The sequence below is a fragment of the Telmatherina bonti genome (assembly GCF_933228915.1).
Source record: "Telmatherina bonti genome assembly, chromosome: 3".
In the NCBI taxonomy this organism is placed as follows: Eukaryota; Metazoa; Chordata; class Actinopteri; order Atheriniformes; family Telmatherinidae; genus Telmatherina; species Telmatherina bonti.
In genome coordinates, this window is record NC_136621.1 from 17,582,458 (window position 1) to 17,605,296 (window position 22,839).

General features: G+C 37.7%; 1 protein-coding gene across 1 annotated transcript in view; it reads right to left on the bottom strand.

Moving 5' to 3' along the window:
- pkd1a (polycystic kidney disease 1a) overlaps positions 1-13,732 on the bottom strand; it is a 79,889-nt gene extending 66,157 nt beyond the window's left edge. The window contains exon 1 of the mRNA XM_079264602.1: positions 13,302-13,732. Within this exon, the coding sequence (XP_079120728.1) occupies positions 13,302-13,576 (275 nt within the window). The 5' untranslated portion in view covers positions 13,577-13,732. The remainder of the gene's footprint in view (positions 1-13,301) is intronic.
- Between the last annotated feature and the right edge of the window lie 9,107 nt (positions 13,733-22,839).

Genomic DNA, 22,839 nt, shown 5'->3' on the forward strand with positions numbered 1-22,839 from the left:
TTGACGGATGCCGAAACCAGAACAAACACAAATATTGGCCTGATATATCGGCCGTATATCAACTGACCAATACAGACATCTACATATGTATTGGCAGTATGGGTCGATCTCCCGTTTGAGCTTTGTGATGTGGTGCATTTTCCTGCTGGAGGTAGCCATCAGAAGATGGGTACGCCTGTGGTCATAAAGGAACCAACATGGTCAGTCACAATGCTCAGGTAAGCTGTGGCATTCAAACCACGCTCAGTTGGTACTAAAAGGCCCCCAAGTGTGTTTTCCAGTACATTCTCTGTAAATCATTCAGATGGTTGTGTGTGTGTAAAAATCCCGGCAGATCAGTTGTAGATAAATGCAGCCGTTGCCATGTGATTGGCTAAGTGTCCTAAAAAAAAAAAAAAGTAGCTGGTGAGTTTATCACCGCTTATTTTGTTCTTTTCTTTTGTTTTACCATTTATGTTGTGCTTTGATGTTGCATATGCCACTTTGATTAATCTGGTTTTATTTCATTTTCTTTAATGATTTGATTTGTGTGGTATAAATTAAATCAAGGCCCGTTCCGCAACAGCAACTTCCCAAAATGTAGCAGTGTGATAAACATCAAGCTGGTGACAATAAAACATTTGTTCCCAATGGGAAAACGTCACATATTCTCAGGCTGCCACTTGGGGGACAGAAAATATTTACATGTATTCATACACATTGTTTACTTGCCAGATGAGCAAACAATGTAAGGGAAAAGCAATTTCTCACTATTATAAAATTTTGATGCTCCACATATATTAAAGCAACAAGTAAATAATAGCAAAACCAAAATCTGACACCCAATAAGCCTCCTAAGCAGACTGTTCCAGAGGTTTCTGCAAGCCTGAGAACAGAGGCTGGAAACAGGAAAGAATCCGCACCGAGGATGACGACATTTTGGCTCAACGGTCTTCATAATCAGCTGGCGACAGGCTGCGCCTCTTTTATCTCTTGCCCTCTAGATTGTTCCTGTGTATCATGTTCACTGGAATAAAATAAAATGCAGCCCTTGGCAGGAAAACAAGAAAGGAATAAAGATCCGTCATTTAGCTTTTTGGTTTTTTTTGTTTTTGTCTTTTACAGCAAGATATTATGGCTTTGGGAAAAATAAACAAAGGAAGGGGTCGTAATAACCAGCATTGTTTTTCATATTGAAAAGAGGAAAAAATGATGAATATCAAATTGAAATTTACATTTAACCACAAAAAATAAGCAACCACAAATTGGTGTGTTGGTAAAACAAGGCTTGGAAATCCGGACCCCACGGCAGGTGCCAGGGCTGCCAAGGAGATGGCGGAGGTTATGGTTTTGCTGGTTTATCTGTCTGTATGCCTACAACTTTAAATACTGGATGCATTTTCATTATTTTCCTTTCTTTTTCTAATAATGGTTATTGATGTGTCTTCCATTCCTTGTATTCCATTCAATCTTTGGTCTAATCCGGATCACCACCTGGAATTTTTCCAGCAAGTTTTTTGAAGGACTCTTTATCTTTGCGAGATGGAACCATTTTCAGTACACAGATTTGCATATAAGTCCACAATAAATGGCCAAGCTGCTATTCCCAACTGGTTTTACATGATATCAAAAATAGATTTGGATCCAGGCAAAATTCTGAATCCTACCATTCACAACAGGATGGGGTGGGAGGGGGGTTTGTCTCCTTATATCAGTGTATTTTCTTTCTATCTCAAAATACGGAAGATTTATGGGAAAATAACAATCAGGGAAAGGTGCAGGAAAGACAGGTTAAAAAAAACACAGTAGTTTCCCAGCCAAAACGGGATAAGCAACAGCTACAATGAGCTGCTTGGTAGGGGTCCGCGCTCTCGGAGTACTTTTCTAGTTTTATAGGAGTTTTGGACTGCTGGTGACTGGTGACACCAAAGGAAAGGCTCTCAACTTTCATGAGCTCCTAAACTCTGCTGTTTGGTATCAAACGTAACCCAAAGAAGAGAGACGACTATACAGCTGTGTCTATCAGCTGTGTATTAAATATGAAATTTTCAAGAGGAACAGAAATGTTCAGGTTGACCAAGGTGTCAAAATATCAGCACAGAAAAGTCCAACAGATATAAATGGAATTGTGTTTGGGAACAAGAAATTGGATGTTCTTTGCATCCATGAAAGCCAAATATATGGTCACTACCACCTACACCTGAGATTCTTAACCTTTTTTGAGCCAAATCTTATCATGAAGCATGCCAGAAAAAATAAAAAAAGACAAGAAGAAAGTCAGCTAAAAGTTTCTACTCAGCACTTCCACCCGAATGAAGCACAAAGAACATTAAAACAAACAAACAAACAAACAAAACGTTGCTGAAGTCTGCTTCTTTGACTTAGCACTGGTTGGAAAACCAACACAAAGGCCAATGTCATTACCAGGCCCCCCTTCAAATACTGCTGCCAGCATCCCTTTTTCCCCAAATGCTAAAAACCCTAACCCCTGAAACACAGACTGAAGAAAACAAGGTCCCAGTGCACTCAAGAGACACAGACTGTATATTGGACTGTAGATTAAATCTGCCACCTACAGTAATAGACTGTAGATGGCAGATTTAATCACACTGCAGCGTGCAAGGAGATGATGCCAGAACTCTTTTTCAGTGAAGGTCCAATCTGACTCAGTAAGGATGTTATGGCAATATGTACTGTCACCTGTATGTTGCTGCATGTGAAGTAAAAGATCAGGGGCGATGGCAATCATCACTTCAACAGCAAATATTTAGGTGGACAAAAACATTTTGGACACTTTCCTCAGTCCTAAGAAGGTTTCACAATGCTGCAAGACATTGCTATGAAACAGGCAGTCGGGTCCGGATCTTAATCCAATTGAACATTTCTGGTGGAAATTGAAAAAACAAACTGCAGTCTGCAACAAGACTTTATCTTGAAAGCTGATCCGTCAGCTGCTACACAAGAAAGTTGGAACCTGTTTGATGAAAAATATTGTTTTTCATTAGCAAAGCTCTGCCTCAGATGATTCAATGTAAGCTGTCATAAAAGACAAAAAAGGAACACCATAGTACTAATTGCAATGTTGACGGTGCATATTTCCATATATTTTCCTTTACTGGATCTGAAAAACACTGCCAGTTATGACAACAATAAACATAATTTATCTATGCACTGTGTGTTTTTAACAAAACCATATTGCTCATGTGTTAAATGTGAACTTTCAGGCTGCATTGTGTGTTACAGAACTCAATAAGTGGCAATTTCCTACTTTTTCCAGGAATTGTAAAAATGCAGCTTTGTTGACTTTTCACTACAACAACTGTTGGCCCACAGCTGGCTTACAGAATAAATAATGCATCTGCAAGATTTCTCCATTCTTACAATAACCTTTCCTAAAACTGTGACAAAGTTGCACAAGGAGGTGACTGAAAGAGTTTAGATTTTTCCTTATTTAGTTCTGGCAGACTCAAAAGTGAAAATGGAAAATGGGGTTTTTGCCTTTTTTACTATTTTGAATCATGTCCTGACACGGAATGCGAGTGCAACACATGGCTGGTTTGCACTCCATTAAAATTTTGGCAGTGCTTTAATAGCAAGTTTAGGGCTTGACATTCTAAACATTCCCAATTTCAGCCCTCAAAGACCCTCATTAACATTTGGACCATGCAGTGCAGTGTTGTTCTGGGGTGTCTTTGAGTGTTTAACTCTAGAGTCAGTCAGTGTGAACAGACTACACAAACAGGATGTCTTTCTTTGGCTTTTCCCATTGAAACATAGCAACAGGTAATGATTATTTATGCAATGTCGGTTATTCTTACAGATAAAAAAAAAGCAGCTAAAGGAAAGGGTTTTATAAAACTCTAATGTTGCCTCTGCAGTTAAAACACACTGCAGCAGTTATATTTTACACTTCAGGAAAAAAAGCAGGACAGTCTCTGCAACTAAAACTCTTCTCATAAGTTATTCCATCATCATCGCTGATGTGCCATCGGCTAAATGAATCTACAATGCAGATTGAATGGAAGAACCCCAGATGACTTCATTACCACAAAGTCATTAGTTCACCTCAGGTGGCTTTGCATTGGACACTTGAAAGTAATTGACTTCCACCACACACACCTATAAATTGCCAAGGGATTGGTTTGTCAAAGACATCACCCAAATGGACAAAGACAAGTGAACTAAGCTCACAGAAAAGGTCAAGCATCGCTAATTTGCACTGTTTGGTAGATAAGGCACAGACTCAATTTCCCACGTGGTTCAAACGTTAGAAAAAGGAAAAAGTGCATAAAGATAAAGAAACACTTGCAGCAAACTGCATAATTGAGTAAAGTCAGATGTACACAGGAATAGTAGGGTGGCAGATATTAACAACAAAGCCAGAAATGAAGACAGTGGGATTAAATTAGTAAAAGGAACTTGCAGACAAAGGTGGCATCTTTTGGAGATGTGACCTTTTAGTAAATGAGACCTGAAGTGATGTAAATGTTGGAAGTTTATTTGGAAAAAAAAAAAAACCAAGAGTACAGGACTTCTCTCTGCAGTGTTAGTGAATGTGCATTTATTATTGCAACCTAGAACTCTAATTTAAGAAATAAAATAAAATAAAAATTTTCATTTGTTACTCATCAATGAATTATTTTGGTTTAAAACTAAACAATTCATTCATTATCCTATCCACTTAGTCTGATGAAGGGTTACAGGGAAGCTGGAGCCTATCCCAACAGTCTTTGGACGAAAGGCAGGGTACACCCTGGACAGATCACCAGTCCATCACAGGGCCACACAGAGACAAACAACCACTCTCGCTCACACTCACTCCTACTGGCAATTTAGAGTAACCAATTAACCTAACATTCATGTCTTTGGATGGTGGGAGGAAGCTGGAGTACCCGCAGAGAAAATGCAAACTCCACACTGACCTTCTTGCTGTGAGGCTACAGTGCTAACCACTATGCCACCGCACAGCCCACAAAAGAATTAATTTAATTATTCTAAATCTGATTGATCAAATATTGATTAATAAAACAAAAGAGATCTTTTTTTTTTTTTTTTTTTTTTAAATTGGTTTTCTTTGTCAGTTACAACAATGATCCTACTCTTGGGAAACTTACTGATGCTTGATTAAATCTTTCCTTTCTCGCTGCTGTCCAATCGGCTTCTTTTGCTGACACCATGTCAAATTGGGATTTTTAAAATAGTACGTCGTTTTCTGACATCCAATGGTAAAAAAATGTAGAATTTTGAGCCTGGAAAACCATGAGAAACTTCTAAAACAAGAAGGTTAAATGGTCTTTGGTAGATTCTGAGCTGTGACAAGGCACTTAAATGTCCAAAATAAGCTTTTCTCACTTAGACGATGCCGAATTGAGATGTTTTCATTCATTACTTGACTAAAATCACCTGTAAACTATTAAGTAGCTTATTGGCCCTCACATCAGCAGTTAACAACAAGACTGTGGAATTGTTCATAAGACTGTGGGATCTGCTATGATTACCAACACAGAATGTATTGAAAATAACAACATCATGTACGTGTTTTAAATAAATCTGATAATGGATTTGGAAATGTAGACAATGATCTTTTGAATATATTTTATATATATATAAGTGCATGTAGCAGATCAGATAATTACAGTAATCTGATTACTCCCTATATCTGATTTGGTGGATCATATAAATGGTCTCGGTGTTTTCCAAAAGTACTTGACAACTTGAAAATGTCTTCAATATTCACAGACAACTTGTTTCATAAATATCTGTAAATTAATCCATATCTGCTCAAACTGAATCTGATGATGCTGGCAATACCCAGCTGTAGATTCAAGGTGTCATTTTTAGGATGTGTAAGGTTTTCAAAGTAGTAGTGTGGCTCTTACTCCGGGTGTAATAGGGCTAATAGGACTTCTGCGTTTTTTTTCCCCCGTCCCCTTATTTTTCTTTTTTTTTCTATCACACACACAAATGGGAAAGGACTAAATAAATGGGATTTACAGGTATGGATGTGCAAAGTAATCCAACTCCAGAAATCCTGTAAATGGGCTCAATGCAAAGAAGACTTTTGTTCACAAAGAAGTACAGTAGTAGAAAAATAACTTAAAGGCAGGAAAGCAAACTAAAGACTGAAAAGGAGGGTTATATATACAAATCTAAACACAAGTGACCTGCGAGTAAAACCTGTGCTATTGTTATCCAAGCAATGTATTATTGTGTTAACCCGTCACCATTTACTCTCAGCCCAGCCAGTTGGTCATTTCCAAAGAGATGACTGGCATCACGCTGCTGCACAGCAGTCATCACTGCATTACAATGATATGACAGGTGGTCCTCACTCATTGACAGATGAAATGATGATGAAAGGGCTTCTGAGTAGGCAGCGTCTGTAATGGGTTGTAAAAGAGAATATTCAGGTGACTGATCTTAACATTTCAGCAGTGAAACTGGTCCACAAGACTTTAAATTTTCTCTGATTAAAATGTTTTTTCAGCAGCCAGGCAGTGTTGCCTTTAGATGCTTAAATCATCTTCTAGTCCAGAAGGGGGAAAAAAGCATCTTTACAGTGCTGCGTCTCCTTTTTGCAGAAAAGGCAAAACCAAGAGAGATTAAAAGCTTATTTTTATCACCAGGGGTACAGGCTACAGTACCGCTACACTGGACCATCATTCAAGGAAGGCAAAGGAGGTTTAATGCTCAGTTATTAAGCAAAATATTTTTTTACTTTGCAAAAAACACGCTGTAAGACAGTGGTATAGTTTCAAAAATAATAGTTTGGAACACTTTTTTCACCGTAGCAGGCCAGCATCACCACTAAGGGCACATTCGCATCAGCCTTTCTGATTTAAATCCAAGTCTGCTTGCTCAGAAAGTCTGCTTCGTTTGGGAAAATGTAAATGCGCCAAACCAATTCTTATTTGGATTGAAGAAGCAATCTCGGCCCGCCTACAAACACAGGTCTCGGACCGTTTCAGGTGGACCAAATACAGGAAGTGGACTACAAAACAATATGCATTATAAGTTAACAGATGGCTCTGGATGGGAGAAATAACTCCCGGGGAAAACACGGAAGAATTAGCCAAAGTTTTGACAGAAATCTGATCAACCAGCCCACTACAATCTGATGCAGCTCCATTTATATTTTTTTGCCTCTGGTGGAGAGTGAAACACGTTTTTAAAAAGGTCCGATTAGTTTAAGAAGTGAAGTGTGAACGCAACAAGGCTTACTGGAAGTGAAGCTAATTCTATTTCTCCCGAAATCGCTCCAATTAGAACAAAATGTCTTTATAAAACTTACTCATATAAGAACTCTGGGGTAAAAATATACAAGAGGTATTTTTTTTTACTATTCAACTTCATTTTAAGAATGAGCCTAAACCCCATCAGGATGATACAGGGAAGAAAAAAAAGCTCACTAATTCTCCGAAGAGGCTGAATTGAAAACTATTTTAGTGAAATGAGCGACTCATTCAAGCTATAAAAGAATCAAGTCTTTATCATTCAAATCCTAATAAAAATACCACAGACAGTCCCTGGGCAATTACTTCTACTTTGTAACAATGCTTCCAGGCAATAAATCTTATACTTCCACAGAGCCCGTATATTTCTCTTCTCAATGACACAACATTTGAAAAAGAAAATTGTGTTTGTGGGATGAGCTGCAGAGATGAGTATGTGTCCTGTATGCCCTGCATCTCACACCCTGTTATGGTATCTGCTGTCTCACAGGAGTCCTTGCACAGCCGGCTGCAGATGGATAGCAACAGTCTCATTTTCTAGTTTTAGCTGAGTTGTTTGTGTAAGAATAAAGGAACTGATGTGACTGCATTGTTTATGTATTTGTTAGGGAACAATATGAAAAGCAACATTTAAGAGAGGCTTTTGTCAGCTATCTCTACAAATTTGGTTAAGCATGATGTGACACCACCTTTGGCAAAGATTCAAACAGCTCCTATAGATTAGAAAAAGTACCTTCGTATTTCCAGCTAAACTTAAGCAAACCAACCACGTGGTTTATCGTTTGTGTCACCCTGTTGGTTTCCCGCCTCTGTTTGTTTTCATTGTTTATGGATGCTTTTATTGAACAAATGTGCAGATTTGCAGTAGGTTTTGCCATCAGCTATATGAATGATTCCCACCTGTGCACAGATAAGGCCTAGTGTGTGACAGTCCAGCGTATATCTTCTAGGGGTGGGAAATCGAATAAAAAAATTGAATATCGGGATTTTTTGCTTCACAATTTTAAAATAGATTTTTTTTGTTTAAAAAAAAAAAATCTATTTTTTTTCTAAATAAATAAAAATAAAAATAATCAATTTTTTTTGTTGTTGTCATTTTTATTGTTTTTATTGATGTTTTTACTTGTGTTCTTGGGCATTATAGCAGCAGAATATCATCTGGCTACTGTGTTGTTTTTTGCTAACTGAAATCAAGAAAATTGACGAGCAGAAAAAAGTTTTGTACATGTTATATTTTTTTGGTTTGTTTTTGCTCTACAAATATCAGCAATATCAAAGAATTGTGAGAATTGCAATTTAAATCAAATCTGCACCCAAACAATCGGAATTGAAAAAAAAAGCATATCGTCACAGCCCTAGTATCTTCATTGGAACCTGTAAGTAAGAGTAGCTCCAACAAGAAACTAAGAATAAACAAACCTTTAAAGATAACTGGACATCATTTCACACACACACACACACACACACACACACACACACACTCACACACACGGCCCCCAACAAACATCACCACAGGCTTTCTGGCTAAGATTAGCATCTGTTTTAGCCTGAAACCACCATCACAGCTTCACTGCGTTAGTAATGGACGTTTCTGGTACCAGCGGTAATGTGCACAGAGTGAGGAAGACCATGAGAGCTGTCTGCTTCTTGCTTCATATTCTTATTTATGACCTGTTGGAATGCCTGTGCTTTTCTGAGTGATGTCATCGGTTACTTTTGCCATGGTAACACAACAAATTCTCTCCTGCATGGTCTTTACATTTCATCTTTCCCACTTCATTTTAGTCTTATTGCTGAGTCTATGCAGGTGATTGTTAGGTGACAACCACCTCTGGAGGAGACCAGGTTAACACAGTGAGACTTCTGTCTCTTCTGTGTGACTGGTGTTTTTGAAGCCTGATGACCCTGCTGCAAACTACAACTACATTAGCGAATAGATGACATTCAGACGCTCATCACTATGGCAGCAGCAGTCTGTGTTTGTATATCTTGCTGCCATGGTAACATTGCAAAATTCTTGAGAGTGGAACAGAAAGGACCGTGGTATACTAAACCGAGACGAGTGTTATGTATTTATATATGTAACATATACTTAAGTTATCATATTCCTTGGCACTATTAAATTCAATCAGTGGAAAAAGATGTGTTTCTTTTAAGAAATACAAATCTTTCTCAGGATGCAGTGTAAGAAAGGGAAGTAAGCGTATATAATGTATTAAAGATTTATTGTTTTCACATTGACAGCATAAGCAACATCAATGATGCAGAACGCTTTTAAACTCATGGTGCAAATCATGTTTTTTTTCCAACAATCACGCAGTCATGCAGTGGAGCTTTCCCAGTTCTGTGACAATATGCAGATCCAAATGTCAAGTTTATTTCTCTCTCGTTTTCTTTAGTTGCTGTGCAAGAAGGCACAGAGCATTTTCACTACATACTAATGCAAAACTGTACAAACCATCAGATTGAATTAATTCCACTATCATTTCCCAGAAATGACTTCAGAGCTGCACAATTATACGTATGAAGTGTTAAAAGAATTCTATTAAGCGTGTGGGTTGGAGCAAACAGGCTGGTGTAAAGCAGGAATGCTATTCTGCAGCTTCAGTCTGCAAAACATTGAAAGACTTCACTGGAGCTGAATGACTTCTTCTGGCTGAGGGTGTATGTAAAACGTATGGAACTGGGGGAAGAGAGCAACTAAAAGGGAGTGTTAATGTAAGATGTGACACCAGCTTCTCTGAAATATAGGTACAGGGCACATGTTCCTGGTTCAGATGGTGTCATTTTCATATTGGAAGTAAGAGAAGATTGGAAAACAGGTGGTGCCAAAGGTTTTTTGCTACTTTGAAGAAAGAAAATGGTTTTCTTATTTCTGCAAATAAGTACAAAACCCATGTCGGGTTAGAGAATGTGTTGCATTATCTTAAACCTATGAATACGACCTGGTTGCACTAATCCATCAATCCTAAACCAAAAAAAAGGGGAAAAAAATGGAAAGGTTGGTTGTATTTCCCTAAACCAATCACAGTCTTCTAAACCCAAGATAAATATTCTGACAATTAACACTTAGTCTAACTATTCCATAACTAAAATAACCGTCAGTAACATAATCATCACTGTTGCTTCACTGTTATTGTCTTCTATAGCAATAAATTACCACCACGGTGCCCTGACGTCTGCAAGGGGGTCCCAACGAGCACACGGTGCATGTGAGGTTTTGACTATCAAGAGCCTGCAGAATTGTCAAAATTGCATGACCAATTACAAAATAAAATCACAAAACTTACTGGCCTGATCATTAAAATCTGCTGTACTAAAATATTGTCAAACACATCTCAATTAGCCTAAAATAAAAAGCGACTGTGACCAATCAGTTTTCGTCCGTGCACTCTGTGGTTTAGTGAGCTCAGCCACTTACACTAGTGGAGTAGTTCTTGTCTATCCTGGCAACTTTCATTTTCAAGCCACCGTCTCAGTTATAAAACATGGTGGAAAAAGTGAAAACTGTCCCACTCTCAGACAACACAGTCAAAGACAGAACTGATGAAATGTCTGTAGATCGTCAAAACCAGCGCGGAGCTTAGAAAGGTCCTTTTAGTTTGTGTTAATAATACAACAGTGTCAGATGGATTTCTGCTCATTGATTAAGTGAAATACTGCATGTGATGACATGAAACAAGACATTCTCCTGTCTCCCAAACTAGGCATGACAATCAGCAACTGCAGGGCTATAGGCTGCCCTGGGAAACGAAAGAATCAGTTGTTTTTCTTGCAATTAATTTAGGATTTCCTAAACATGACAAGGATACGTCTTAGTTAATATGTAAAGGACTGTCCTGTCTTGTTTGCCTTACTCCAGACCTGAAAATCCTCTAACAGGATGACAATCATGTCTGCTTTCAGGCAACTGTTCTATATGTAGTTAGCTGAGATCCAATCGCGTGCTGAGACACACTTCTTTTCCTGCTCCAAGGTTTCAGCTTCACACAAGTGTCAAACTGGCCTTAAATGATAGGTAGAGGGAAAAGAGTAATCTCCTGTTCATAGCCAGGGGGTTGAAACCAGAAAAGAAACTTTAACCAACTTATTTGCATGTGTTTTGTTTTTAAACCACATGATGGCCTTTAAAAGAACAATTTATGAGACAACCAATTAGACAAAAACCGTTTCATTAGTAGTCATCATATAACAGAAAACATCAGACTGGCACTGTGAGACATGCTCTAAATACACTTTGTAAAGATTTATGCTGAACCCCTCTTTCTCCAAGTCGACAATAAAAAGCAGACACGAGAGTGATGATTCCAAGGCGAACTTTCTAAAACACGGCCACCTCTCTGCCTCCGTCAGTCTGATGGCCATTATTCATTCAAGCTGCTGCAAATTATGTTTTTTTTTTGTTTTAAAAGAATTGCTGAATAGGTATCACAACCTTGCCTGCAGCATTTCCACTGCGCTGAATGTCTCCTCCTGCCATAAAATCAGAATTAATTAAAGGCAAAATATCTTATTTCACTGTTTTTGCTCATAGAGTATAGACAGGAGACAAGAAGCCTAATCAGTACGGACAGTAATGTTCACAGTCAGTCACCTCCATGTAGGGCTGGAGCAGTGGGAGCAGGAAAGTTGATCTAAACTGATACAATTCCCAGTTCAGTAAGGGTGACATCAACATTCACTACATTCAGAGACGGAGCGTGAACAAGGATCTGTCACTAATTAACATGACATTTAAACTATTTAGCTGCTTTTATGCAAACACTACAAAATATCAAGTGGCAAAAGAGATACCTGTTGAAAGAAGCTGTTGAAATAAAACCACCCCCCACCCCCCAAAAAAACAACCAAACATTTGTTAAATAGCACATTTCTGCTTAAATCTCCTCCAAACATTTACAGCCCAGTTTCGTGAAGTCCCTGAAGCACGCAAGTCCACAAAAAATGTGCACGGATTTTACGCCCGCTGCAGTCGCATCAGAATTTAAATTAAATAAAGACCATAGGTGCAGTGAAAATAAATAATGGATAACATATGGCTTCCGTCAGCACAGAACACAATGTTCTCGCTTCGACCGCACCAGCGGCTGAAGACCGATGGACATCACAGAGCAACAGGGTCACACTTCAGGTGATCAATAATCTAAAAAGATTCCCACATCACATGCTAAAACGTACACACTGTCACGTGCAGTCCCATCTTTAACAAAGGCCTCGGACCCAGAAGAAAAACAACTCTTAAAGCATCTTAAACACCAGGGCCCAAATTCAATATTCTCTTCAGTTTAGCTTTTTCTCCTTGACACAGACTGTGTTTTCTGCCTGATAATAACCTAACAAAAATACACAGCACAAGTGAAATACAGGTTCATTTACGTTATCACATCCATCAAGTCTTTAGTGCATGAGGCTGCAAACTCATAATATGTCACAAGACAGTAAAACAGAAATATGACGATAATAAGGTCTAATGACAGAAAATGATAACAGTAACCAATGAAAGTTGGGGAAAAAGAGGTATGCTGGGATTATTTAATAGAAAGATCAAAATATTGTAGTAAAATTATCAGTTTACAGTGAGAAAACTTAGGGGGGGAAACATCAATTACTCTTGTTTTTAAAACACAAGGCGAATTGCTTCATTAGAGGTTAGTTTAGTTTATTGAATGGCACTATTGTTTCCTCTGAGCAACTCCAAGTAAACCTCAAATCTAATTAAGTTGTGACACAGAGGAAGCCAAACATGACACAGAGGTGTCAATAACAGCATATTATGGAAACCAGTGTGACCTCCAGCAGGTGGTTGGTAAACATCTGCAAATTGACTTTTACAAATGATTACTTCTTCATAAAAAATTAGTTTAAAAAAAAAAAAAAAAAAAAAAAAAAAAAAGGCAAGAAAAATGTGGGAAAAATAAACATACTAAACAACTTGCATGTTCACTGACTCAATGTAACTCAATGTGAAATCAGAGCTGGTTTTGCTGTTCAGAAGTGATATAAAGGATGGATTCAGATTTTAATGTAAGCATTAAAGCACATCCATAGTATCTGCACCGCACGTCCAAGTCTTACAGAGGCTATACTTACAGCACACCGACGGCCGACGGGAAGTCGGTCGCAGCTGGGGCCCTTTCCAGTCCGATGTTGGAGCAGTTGACGACGCAGAGCTGCTGGGGCCCCGCCAGCACACAGCTGCAGTTAACGGGACAGGGGCTGCAGCTCCTACCGCCGTCCTCCTGCGGCCCGGAGCCCCATGTCTCCAGACAGCAAAGCGCCACAAGCGCAAAGGAAAAGAAGCTAAACTTCGGGACGCAGACGCCATGTTTTCGCTTGGATAAAATCTGTCCATTTCCACAAGGCATTGCTCACTCACATCTCATCGCCTCTGATGGTGTTAAGTCCTCTCAGTCTGGAAAAGGAACAAAAACGCACAAAACAGAGGAAAAAACACGCGCCCCCACTTCGCGGCTTTCATGTGAGGAGACAAAAAGCGGGGATGAACTTTTTTGGACACCGTAATCGGTTTTTAATCTTCGCGTTTAGCTTTTCTAAGTTGTTCTTAGTCGAAACCCCCTCCTCGGAAATTCTAACGGAACGTCTCCGGAGTCCTCCAGGGTGGAAAAAAAAAAGGGAAAAAAGTTTAGGAGAACTTCCTCTCTCCTCCTCCTTGCGCTTCTTCTTGCAGTTCCTCCAGTCACCGCTGGGACCTGCCGTCACGCAGGCAGCTGGGTTTCTTACCATTCTTACCCTGATGCACTGATTTAAATAAGTTAGTGAAAAATAAAAGCATAAAACTACTAAATGATATAAAAGAGAGATATTTTGTTGCCCCTAAACGACCTGTTGGCAGATATGGACTGGTGTCTTATTGCCAATATAGAAATCCAGTCGAGTCACAAAGTTAACACTTGAGAGGAAATTTTAATGAACTTTCAACAATTATATTGCCAAAACTATTATATAAACTGTCATCAATTATCATCATATACACTCACCGGTCACTTTATTAGGCCCAGGGTTGAGTTGCTTCCTAATGTAAACATTCCAATAAACCAATCACATGACAGCAAGCAGTGCAGTTGGGCATCAAGAAAGTGACCTTGAACGTTGCTTGGTTGTTGGTGCCACAGGAACTGGTCTTGTATTTCAGAAACATCTGATATATATATATATATATATATATATATATATATATATATATATATATATATATATATATATATGTATATGTATATATGTATATGTATATATATGTATATATATATATGTATATATATATGTATGTATATATATATATATATATATATATATATATATATATATATATATATATATATATATATATATTTTCTACTCTGATTATTGTTCAACCGATGGTCAAAAAAAACCTGAAAAAATAAAAAAATTTAAAAACTGGCAGATAAGATAGATCTATTAGTGACCATGGATCGCTGTTTGACATAGTTCTTCCAGATATTCTTTCTGATTTCTGTTTTGTCTTTTTATATACAATCTATGGTTTTGTCCATTTGTCGCTAACATTTTGTGTTGCCACGGTTACCAGCTGGCGTTTAAGCCAATGCAATGATTTAAAATTATTGGGCTGTTTGGAACTTTTTTTAAACTGGTGTTCTCTATCCCTTTTTAAAGGACACCCTGCAACCAATCAGAATTGAGTATTCATCAGGACCAGAGTGTGTGTGTGTGTGTGTGTGTGTGTGTGTGTGTGTGTGTGTGTGTATATATATCTATATATCTATATCTATATATATATATATATATATATATATATATATATATATATATATATATATATATATATATATATATCCAGTGAATGGCTTTTGTCTGGACCTAAAGGCTTTTATCAGAATTTCTATCATTTCCTATTGGAAATGATAGAAAGGCAAGAGAAATTGAAATAACCTCTGCTTTCAACCAAAGTATGCAGAAACCATCTCTGAATGCACAGCAGCGTAGAGGCAGGTGGGCTATAGATCACAATGGATGCCACTCCCATCAGCTACGAACAAAAAACCGAGGCTACATTTCACACTGACTCACCAAAGCTGTACAGAATTGGACAAACATTACCTGGCTTGATGAGTCTTGAGAACATTCAGATAGTGGGATTAGATTTTAGCGTAAACAGCATTAAAAGCAGGGATCCATCTTGACTTGTTTCAGCTGTTCATGCTGGTGGTGGTAGTGTAGTGTTGTGGAGGATCTTTCCTTGGCACACTTTGGGTCTCTTCATACCATTTGAACGTTGTTTAAATGGCACAGCCTGCTTGAGTATTGTCACTGACCATGTCCATCCTTTTATGGCCACAGTATTGCATCTTCTTATGGCTACTTCCATGTACATGTCACAAAGCTCAGATCATCTCCAATTGTTTTCTAGAACATAACAGTGAGTTCACATCGGCCCCAATGGCCTCCACAGTCGCCAGACCTCAATCCACTTGAGCGCCATTGGGATGTGGTGGAACAGGAGATGCTCATAATGGATGCCCAGACAACACACCTGCAGGAACTCTGATGTGCAGACATCACGGAGAGAGGAAGTTCTTCATGTCAATCTCTGAGGAATGTTTCCAGCACATCGATGAATCTCTATATAACACCCAGAAATAAAGGCAATATTTAAAGCAAGCACGGTGGACAAAATAAAGTAGCCAGCGAGTGTATAAAATTCAAGAAAGAGTCTGCTTACATGCAGTGTTTCTCACAGTCAACAAGTCTCCCGACTGATGTGAAAAGGAACTTCCAGGAGAAATCCAATTTTTTCTTTTCTGTTTTACATTTCTAGTCAATATTTAGCATTCTGCATTTTTTTTCTCCTTTTAAGTTTTTTAAGTTTTTAAGTTTTTTCATTTGGGCATGTAGCTCCTTTTTTTTTAATCTGATGCCCTCAGAAATCTCCTTTGGAGTTGTCAAGGTCTATTGTGATGTTTCAAAGAAAGTCCCAATCAGAGCCTGCAGTGCTGATTGAAAGGCCCGATGCGAGGTTTGATGTGTAAACACAGCATTACTTTAAACTCAAATCAAACGCTTTCACTTTTATGTGATGTCTGGTGTTTTGTGACACAAAAACACCAGTAAAGGAATTCATTTCCCAAGTTTCTGACGAGAAAGTGCCACCCTTAGTTATAAGCATCATTCCCTTAAATGCAGAAGGAATCTGAAGAATAATTAAAAAAAAAAAACCTCAAAATGACTTCAAAAGGGAGAATTTCTTCAAATGAAAACCAAAAGAGATCATGTTTGGTTTACTGCATGGCAATCACCTACCACCAACTGTAATACAATTTTCATATTTTATGTCTACTCAGATATATGTTACTCTCCACTGGATGGACTTACCATGTCACAATGTGATATTCACTGATGACAACTTGCTGTCTGGGTGCTGACCATGGGTGAGACCAGACAGAGGCCAGATAAGGATCAGCACGGGTCTGCTTGCACCAACATTACTCAAAATGTTATGGAATATGGAACAAGTCATCATAGATTTTGGGGTGATCCAGATTTGTTGACATTCGATACTGAAATTACAAATTACAACCTACAACTAACTTGTCCAGACCTTTTGTCAAGAATAATCATTTGTTCATGACATTTATCTAATAATATGTATCTGATGTTGAACACCATTTGTGCATTTGAACACAAATGGTGTTTAATGGTGGAATGGGCTGGCTTTGCCAACACTGCTGGAGTCTACACTATTTCTTTTTTTAATGCAACAAATGTAAAAGCTTATCTTAAAGCCAATGCCCCCCCTCCCCCAACTTCTCAGTCTTCCTCCCTGCAGGATTATGAGGCACGTGTTTGAGGTGTATGCTGGGTGTTTGACTTGGCCATGTCCTCCTATCTCTCCCTGCAGGCATCTGCTGTCTTGGACAATATAAAGAGGAGTTCCACAAAATTTTATTTCATCAGATCTGGTAAACTAATATTCTTTCTTTTCTCTTTTTTAAGCATCAAAAAACAAATTCCTATTATTTTTTTTCATTTATATTTTGTGCTTGCTTTTCTTTTCTGTCCTTAGCCATGTGTGATGAACTCAACTTCTATTTGCTTATGGGTCTGATCTGTTTTGATGCATGTGCACTTGTGAATGTCTGCATATATGCTTATCTTATTTTTCTCTATTTTAATATTGTTCTTATGAACTCTTATTTTCACATCAATGCACACCACTCAAATAAGTCCCTATTTAATTCACAAGCAAACCTGAGGGCAGAGGCAGCTAATTAAAATGAAGTGATATTCACTTGAAATATTTGATCAAAATCAATGTTACTTTTTAAAGTGTAATAAATAAGCGTAAAGTGGAGACACCTAAAGTGCAGGTCCAAATACAATTGTGCAAATAACATTAACTTTTATTCCACATTTTTAAAAGTTTGTCTAAAAACCTATGATAGGGAACAACTGTCTACCAAGGTTTCCTCCTTTATCTTTCATTGAGAAGTGTTCACTGCAGCTTTCCTTGATCCTTTGTAAGACTTTTCGTTTTTTTTCTCTATTTTCACTCGTAATCAAAGCTCATTTGACTGTATGTAGTGGTTTTACAACATGAACTTCCAGATTAAAATGCCATACGAAATCAGCTTCTAACAACAATAAGCATGTTTACGACACACTGAGTCAAATATTTGATGTATTATTAAAAGCCTTCACTGAGTTTTAATTTTCAATACTCTTAAATGACAGAGGAGCTAACAGCTTTATTGTAGAATTAAAATTAGAAAATGTCGTTTGAAGACTTAATATGTAAAAGAAGTGGATAATTGTGTGTATATCTTGGCTTAACAACAGCTATGATGCTGTTTAAGGGAAAAGCAAAGATTTCTGTTTTTCCTTCTCTGCTTCCTTGTCATACTCATTTAATGATGAATCAGCTGTTTACTCTAAAAATATGTCAGTATGTTGATGCTTAGCAGGTATGATCCAGGTAAGTGTACATTTTACATATTTCCATCAGAGTTAAACACAAATCAGTTCATTTCAATCAACAATAAGTTATGTTTTATTCTACCTAATTCCTGAAGAGGAATATGCCATTTTACATAAATATAATAGAAGTACTGTTTTGTAGGATAACTTTTCAATATTTAGTTGAGCTTCATTTTTTTTGTAACTATGTATTTTGGATTGAAAACAGTAACAACCTCCATAAAATTTTCTTCTTACAATAGATGTTCGTAAAACTAATAAAACTAAAGCGTGAAGTTGTTTACAATTTATTGCTGGAAATCTAAATGAGTTCTTTCTAGTAATTTGCAAGTAACTTGAATTTAAATGAGAAAAAACTCATAAAATGAAGTGTCACAAGAATGACTTTGATCTAGATTAAAAATGCCCCCCCTGATGAGTGCTGGGAATGAAACTTGAAAGAACAATATCAAGGTTCATCCAGAGGGAGAGATTAATGTACAAGATGTTCTCAGCTAATGGAAATACATGCAATAGCTCTTTGAACTGAACTGAAAGCTGTGGATTTGACATCACAGAAGTAATTTAACTAGACATTCAAGCACCACAAATTTCAGCAAAAAAAAATAAAAAAATAAAAATCATGATAAATGTGAATTGTTTGCCCAGGATCAAAGTGGTTGACGTCACTGATGGATTTTGCATATTTTTATTGACAGATGGTAAAACTACTAACTTTTTTGGCTAAAATAGCAAAATCCTGGTATTTTATATAAAAATGATCTTGACAACACAGGGATACGGATTTTGACCACCTAGTTTGTCTTGCTTTGTTCAGATTGAAACACTTGTGCATCAAACTGTGAGTCCTACAGATACGATCTGCACCATACTGCTGACCTCTTGGAGCAAGCCTGTTGATGCAGTTGGTCTGGATGTATCAAGTGATGTATTTTGTATTTGTCTGGCCTGGACTGGTCCAGTCTGAGCTGGGTGAAGGTAAAATGAGCTTGGCTCCTGTTTGGTTATGGGGAGGGTCCTCCAGTCAGGAAAACAGCACTTACTGGGGCCTCTGTCTGTGTTATTGTAGGACTACAGGAAGAGAAGGGGGGTCGGGGAGAGGGCTCCAAAAGGAGAAAAGGGAGGAGTGTCTTAAAAAACTGAGATGGAATTATTTAGGTGAGGGGAATGAAAGAGTTCTTGCGAAAGCCAAAAAGGAGAAAGTTGAGAATGCAACAGAAAAAAAGAGGAGAATTTCCCACTGAGACAATATGGGTTGTTTAAGCTGTATAAATGTGAAGAAGAAAAAAGAAGAAGAAGAAAGTGGAACTGATCACAAAGGAAATGTATACTCAAAACATACATAAACTAATAGAAAAAATATATATTCAAATGTTGCAGCAAATGCAAGGGGCCAGAACAATTTTGTCTTGCTTGTTTTTGAAAATGTTTTTCAGCTTTCATTTGACAGTTCCAGCCTATAAAAAAAAAGACAATTCAACCTAAGTGCACCAAATTAGCATTCCTTACTGCATTGTTGGTGTAAATGTATATTTGTTTACTTGTAGAAATACAAGAATTACATTTAACCAAACAAGCTGTTACCATATAGCAGCTATAGGTTTGTTTAACCTCATTTACATACATACATACATACATACATACATACATATCTATATATATATATCTATATATATATATATATATATATATCTATATATATATATATATATATATCTATATATATATATATATATATATATATATAGATATATATACACACACACACACACACACACACACACACACACACACACACACACACACACTCTGGTCCTGATGAATACTCAATTCTGATTGGTTGCAGGGTGTCCTTTAAAAAGGGATAGAGAACACCAGTTTAAAAAAAGTTCCAAACAGCCCAATAATTTTAAATCATTGCATTGGCTTAAACGCCAGCTGGTAACCGTGGCAACACAAAATGTTAGCGACAAATGGACAAAACCATAGATTGTATATAAAAAGACAAAACAGAAATCAGAAAGAATATCTGGAAGAACTATGTCAAACAGCGATCCATGGTCACTAATAGATCTATCTTATCTGCCAGTTTTTAAATTTTTTTATTTTTTCAGGTTTATTTAGACCATCGGTTGAACAATAATCAGAGTAGAAAAGGGACTGTTTTATGTTCATGTTCTACCAAGATTGTTAGTTGAAATCAGTCACTACAGATAAAATATTTATCATATTGTTTGAAACCGTATTAGATAATATTTAATCAATTAGTTTGTGATGAAGCTCCAGATCTCTCAAAGAGGGAAATGTTGGCTCTGACCTCACCCTGCAGCGGTAAAGCACGTGTTTCTTAAAGAATTAAAAAGGTCTGTGCTTTTCGCATTTAGATTTTTCCACGACCAAATTTCTCTTGTGCTGTTACAGAAACCAACCATCGCTCGTCCTCCCCGATTTCCTTAATATTTGAAGAAATATGCATTTCAAGAAAATCACCATATTTCATTGGAATCCATTAAAAGGAGGGGGACGGCACTTCCATTCAACACTCTAATCTTTCAGGCTTGATCACCTGACACCACGCTGTGTGCACATACTCGCTCACGTTCATGCACACTGAGCTCTCTGGACCACACAGTCACACCCATCCTGCAACACTATCATATTTCACCATCATCAGTGATTTGTTGCAATAGTATCTTCTGCCGAACGAGCTGCAGCTACGCCACAACAAGAAAGATTAAATAGTCCACTCAGCCGCTTCTTGTTAAAAACATTTTTTTTAGCAGTAACAACATCATTAGTAAATTATCTTATAATATTTCTTTTGTGAATGACCATGGTATAAGCGGGATAATGCCCTCCGAGGTGTCCATAATCAGAAATTAATGGACTTTGCGGAGCTCGCGGAGGACAGTTCACGCCTCTGGGGGACAAATCATATTTGTTTTTACTTCTGCTTGAAACTCTGACCATCATAAGTATGTAATGTGACCTTTGGTCTTGTCTCCAGCATACACAGATTTCCCCTGATTTGGTATTTAAAAATCTTTGCAATTTTGTGAAGGAACACTGTCCTGAAGGTGGTCCATAATATTTTATTACAATTTATTGTACGGTTGCAAGCCTGTTCCCCCCTTTACATCTGAGAAGGTCTGTCTCTCTGTAATGTTCTTTTTATACTAGTTGTATCACTGACCTGTTGCCAGTTAACCTAATTTGCTGGTAAATGCTCCCCATTTATTTTTATTTGTGCCACTCACTTTTCCAGCCTTATGTTGCACCTGTTCATCCTGCTGCCAACTAATTCAAAATGAGCTAAAATTTTCCATGAAAGTGTCTCAGTTTCAACATCTGGTTGTGTATATTGTATTGGGAATAAAATATTGGTTTGCAAAAACTGTTTGTATTTACATTTTACATGTTTCAACATTTTTTAAATTGGGGTTATAAGTTGCAAGATGTTTTGCCAATCGATCCACACTAAGTGGAGGACTGAAACAGAAGAGGAAGACAGACAGAGAGAAAATTTGCAGCAGTGTCTTTTTTATCATAATAGGGGTTAACTAGTTTAGCAGGCTATAACACAGCCTTGCAGGGTAGCCAATAACTATGATGACATGGAGTCATTGTATTTCACTGTGTTGTATAGCAGCTTCTAATAAAGTTCTCAACTAAATGTTTTGTCATGTTGGATTAGAACTTCAACTTCAGCCTCACACAGCTGAAGTGAGACAACTGGCAGCTTTCTTGTAGACAGGTAGAATCAATAAATCTTGTCAAGTTGTTGCTGAAACATTACGGCTCTTTAAGGTGATTCTGGGAAGAAAAAACATTGGGTTGCACACTGGGGTATTGGGTTCACGTTGATGCAGTACTGAGAAGGAGCTGATAAATGCCTTTGACTCACCAATTTTAAGGACTGGATTCCAATTTAACACCTTTTATTTGCACCCAGTGGGTGTTAGCAGGAGGTTTTTTGACCAGTTAAAAAAGGGGCAGAAGGACAATCACTGGGTAAAGTAACCCTTGATTGGAAACACTTTGCTCAAGAGCCAGAAATACTTAGAACAGCACCACCCACTGTGCTCATCCTCAAGGGCTCTTCCTTGTGATTGTATTGATTGTTCCCAGCTGTGTCTTGTTACCAATCATCCCCTCTGTAAATAGCATCAACACGGCTGTATTTTTCAAATTTCTTAAAATTACTTCTAAGAACCCTGTTTAGAGTTGACTTACGAACAAAAAAAAAAAAAAAAAAAAAAAAAAAAATCCTCACTGATAGTTGTCTCAGAGCAGGTTCTAGTTCCTCCAGTTCTTACTTCCAAGTCCATTAAGCTGACCATTCACTGAATGGAACCATTTTCCTTTATATTGAAAAGTTACATTCGTAACATCTCAGTGAATCGTTAAATGCACAATGGGAATGTATATATAGCTAGACAAACTCTTCTCCAACCACCCTCCCATCTCCACTGGGCAGGACAGGTGGTTGTTCATCTCAAGCTCGGGTCCTCTACCAGAGTCCTGGAGCTTTAGTGCCCTACGCAGTATCTTAGCTGTTCCTAGGACTGCTCTCTTATGGATGGAGATGATTGATGTTTCTCCAGGTGTCTGTTGTGAAGCCACTTCTCCAGCGTGGGGGACACGGCCCGCTGTGTCT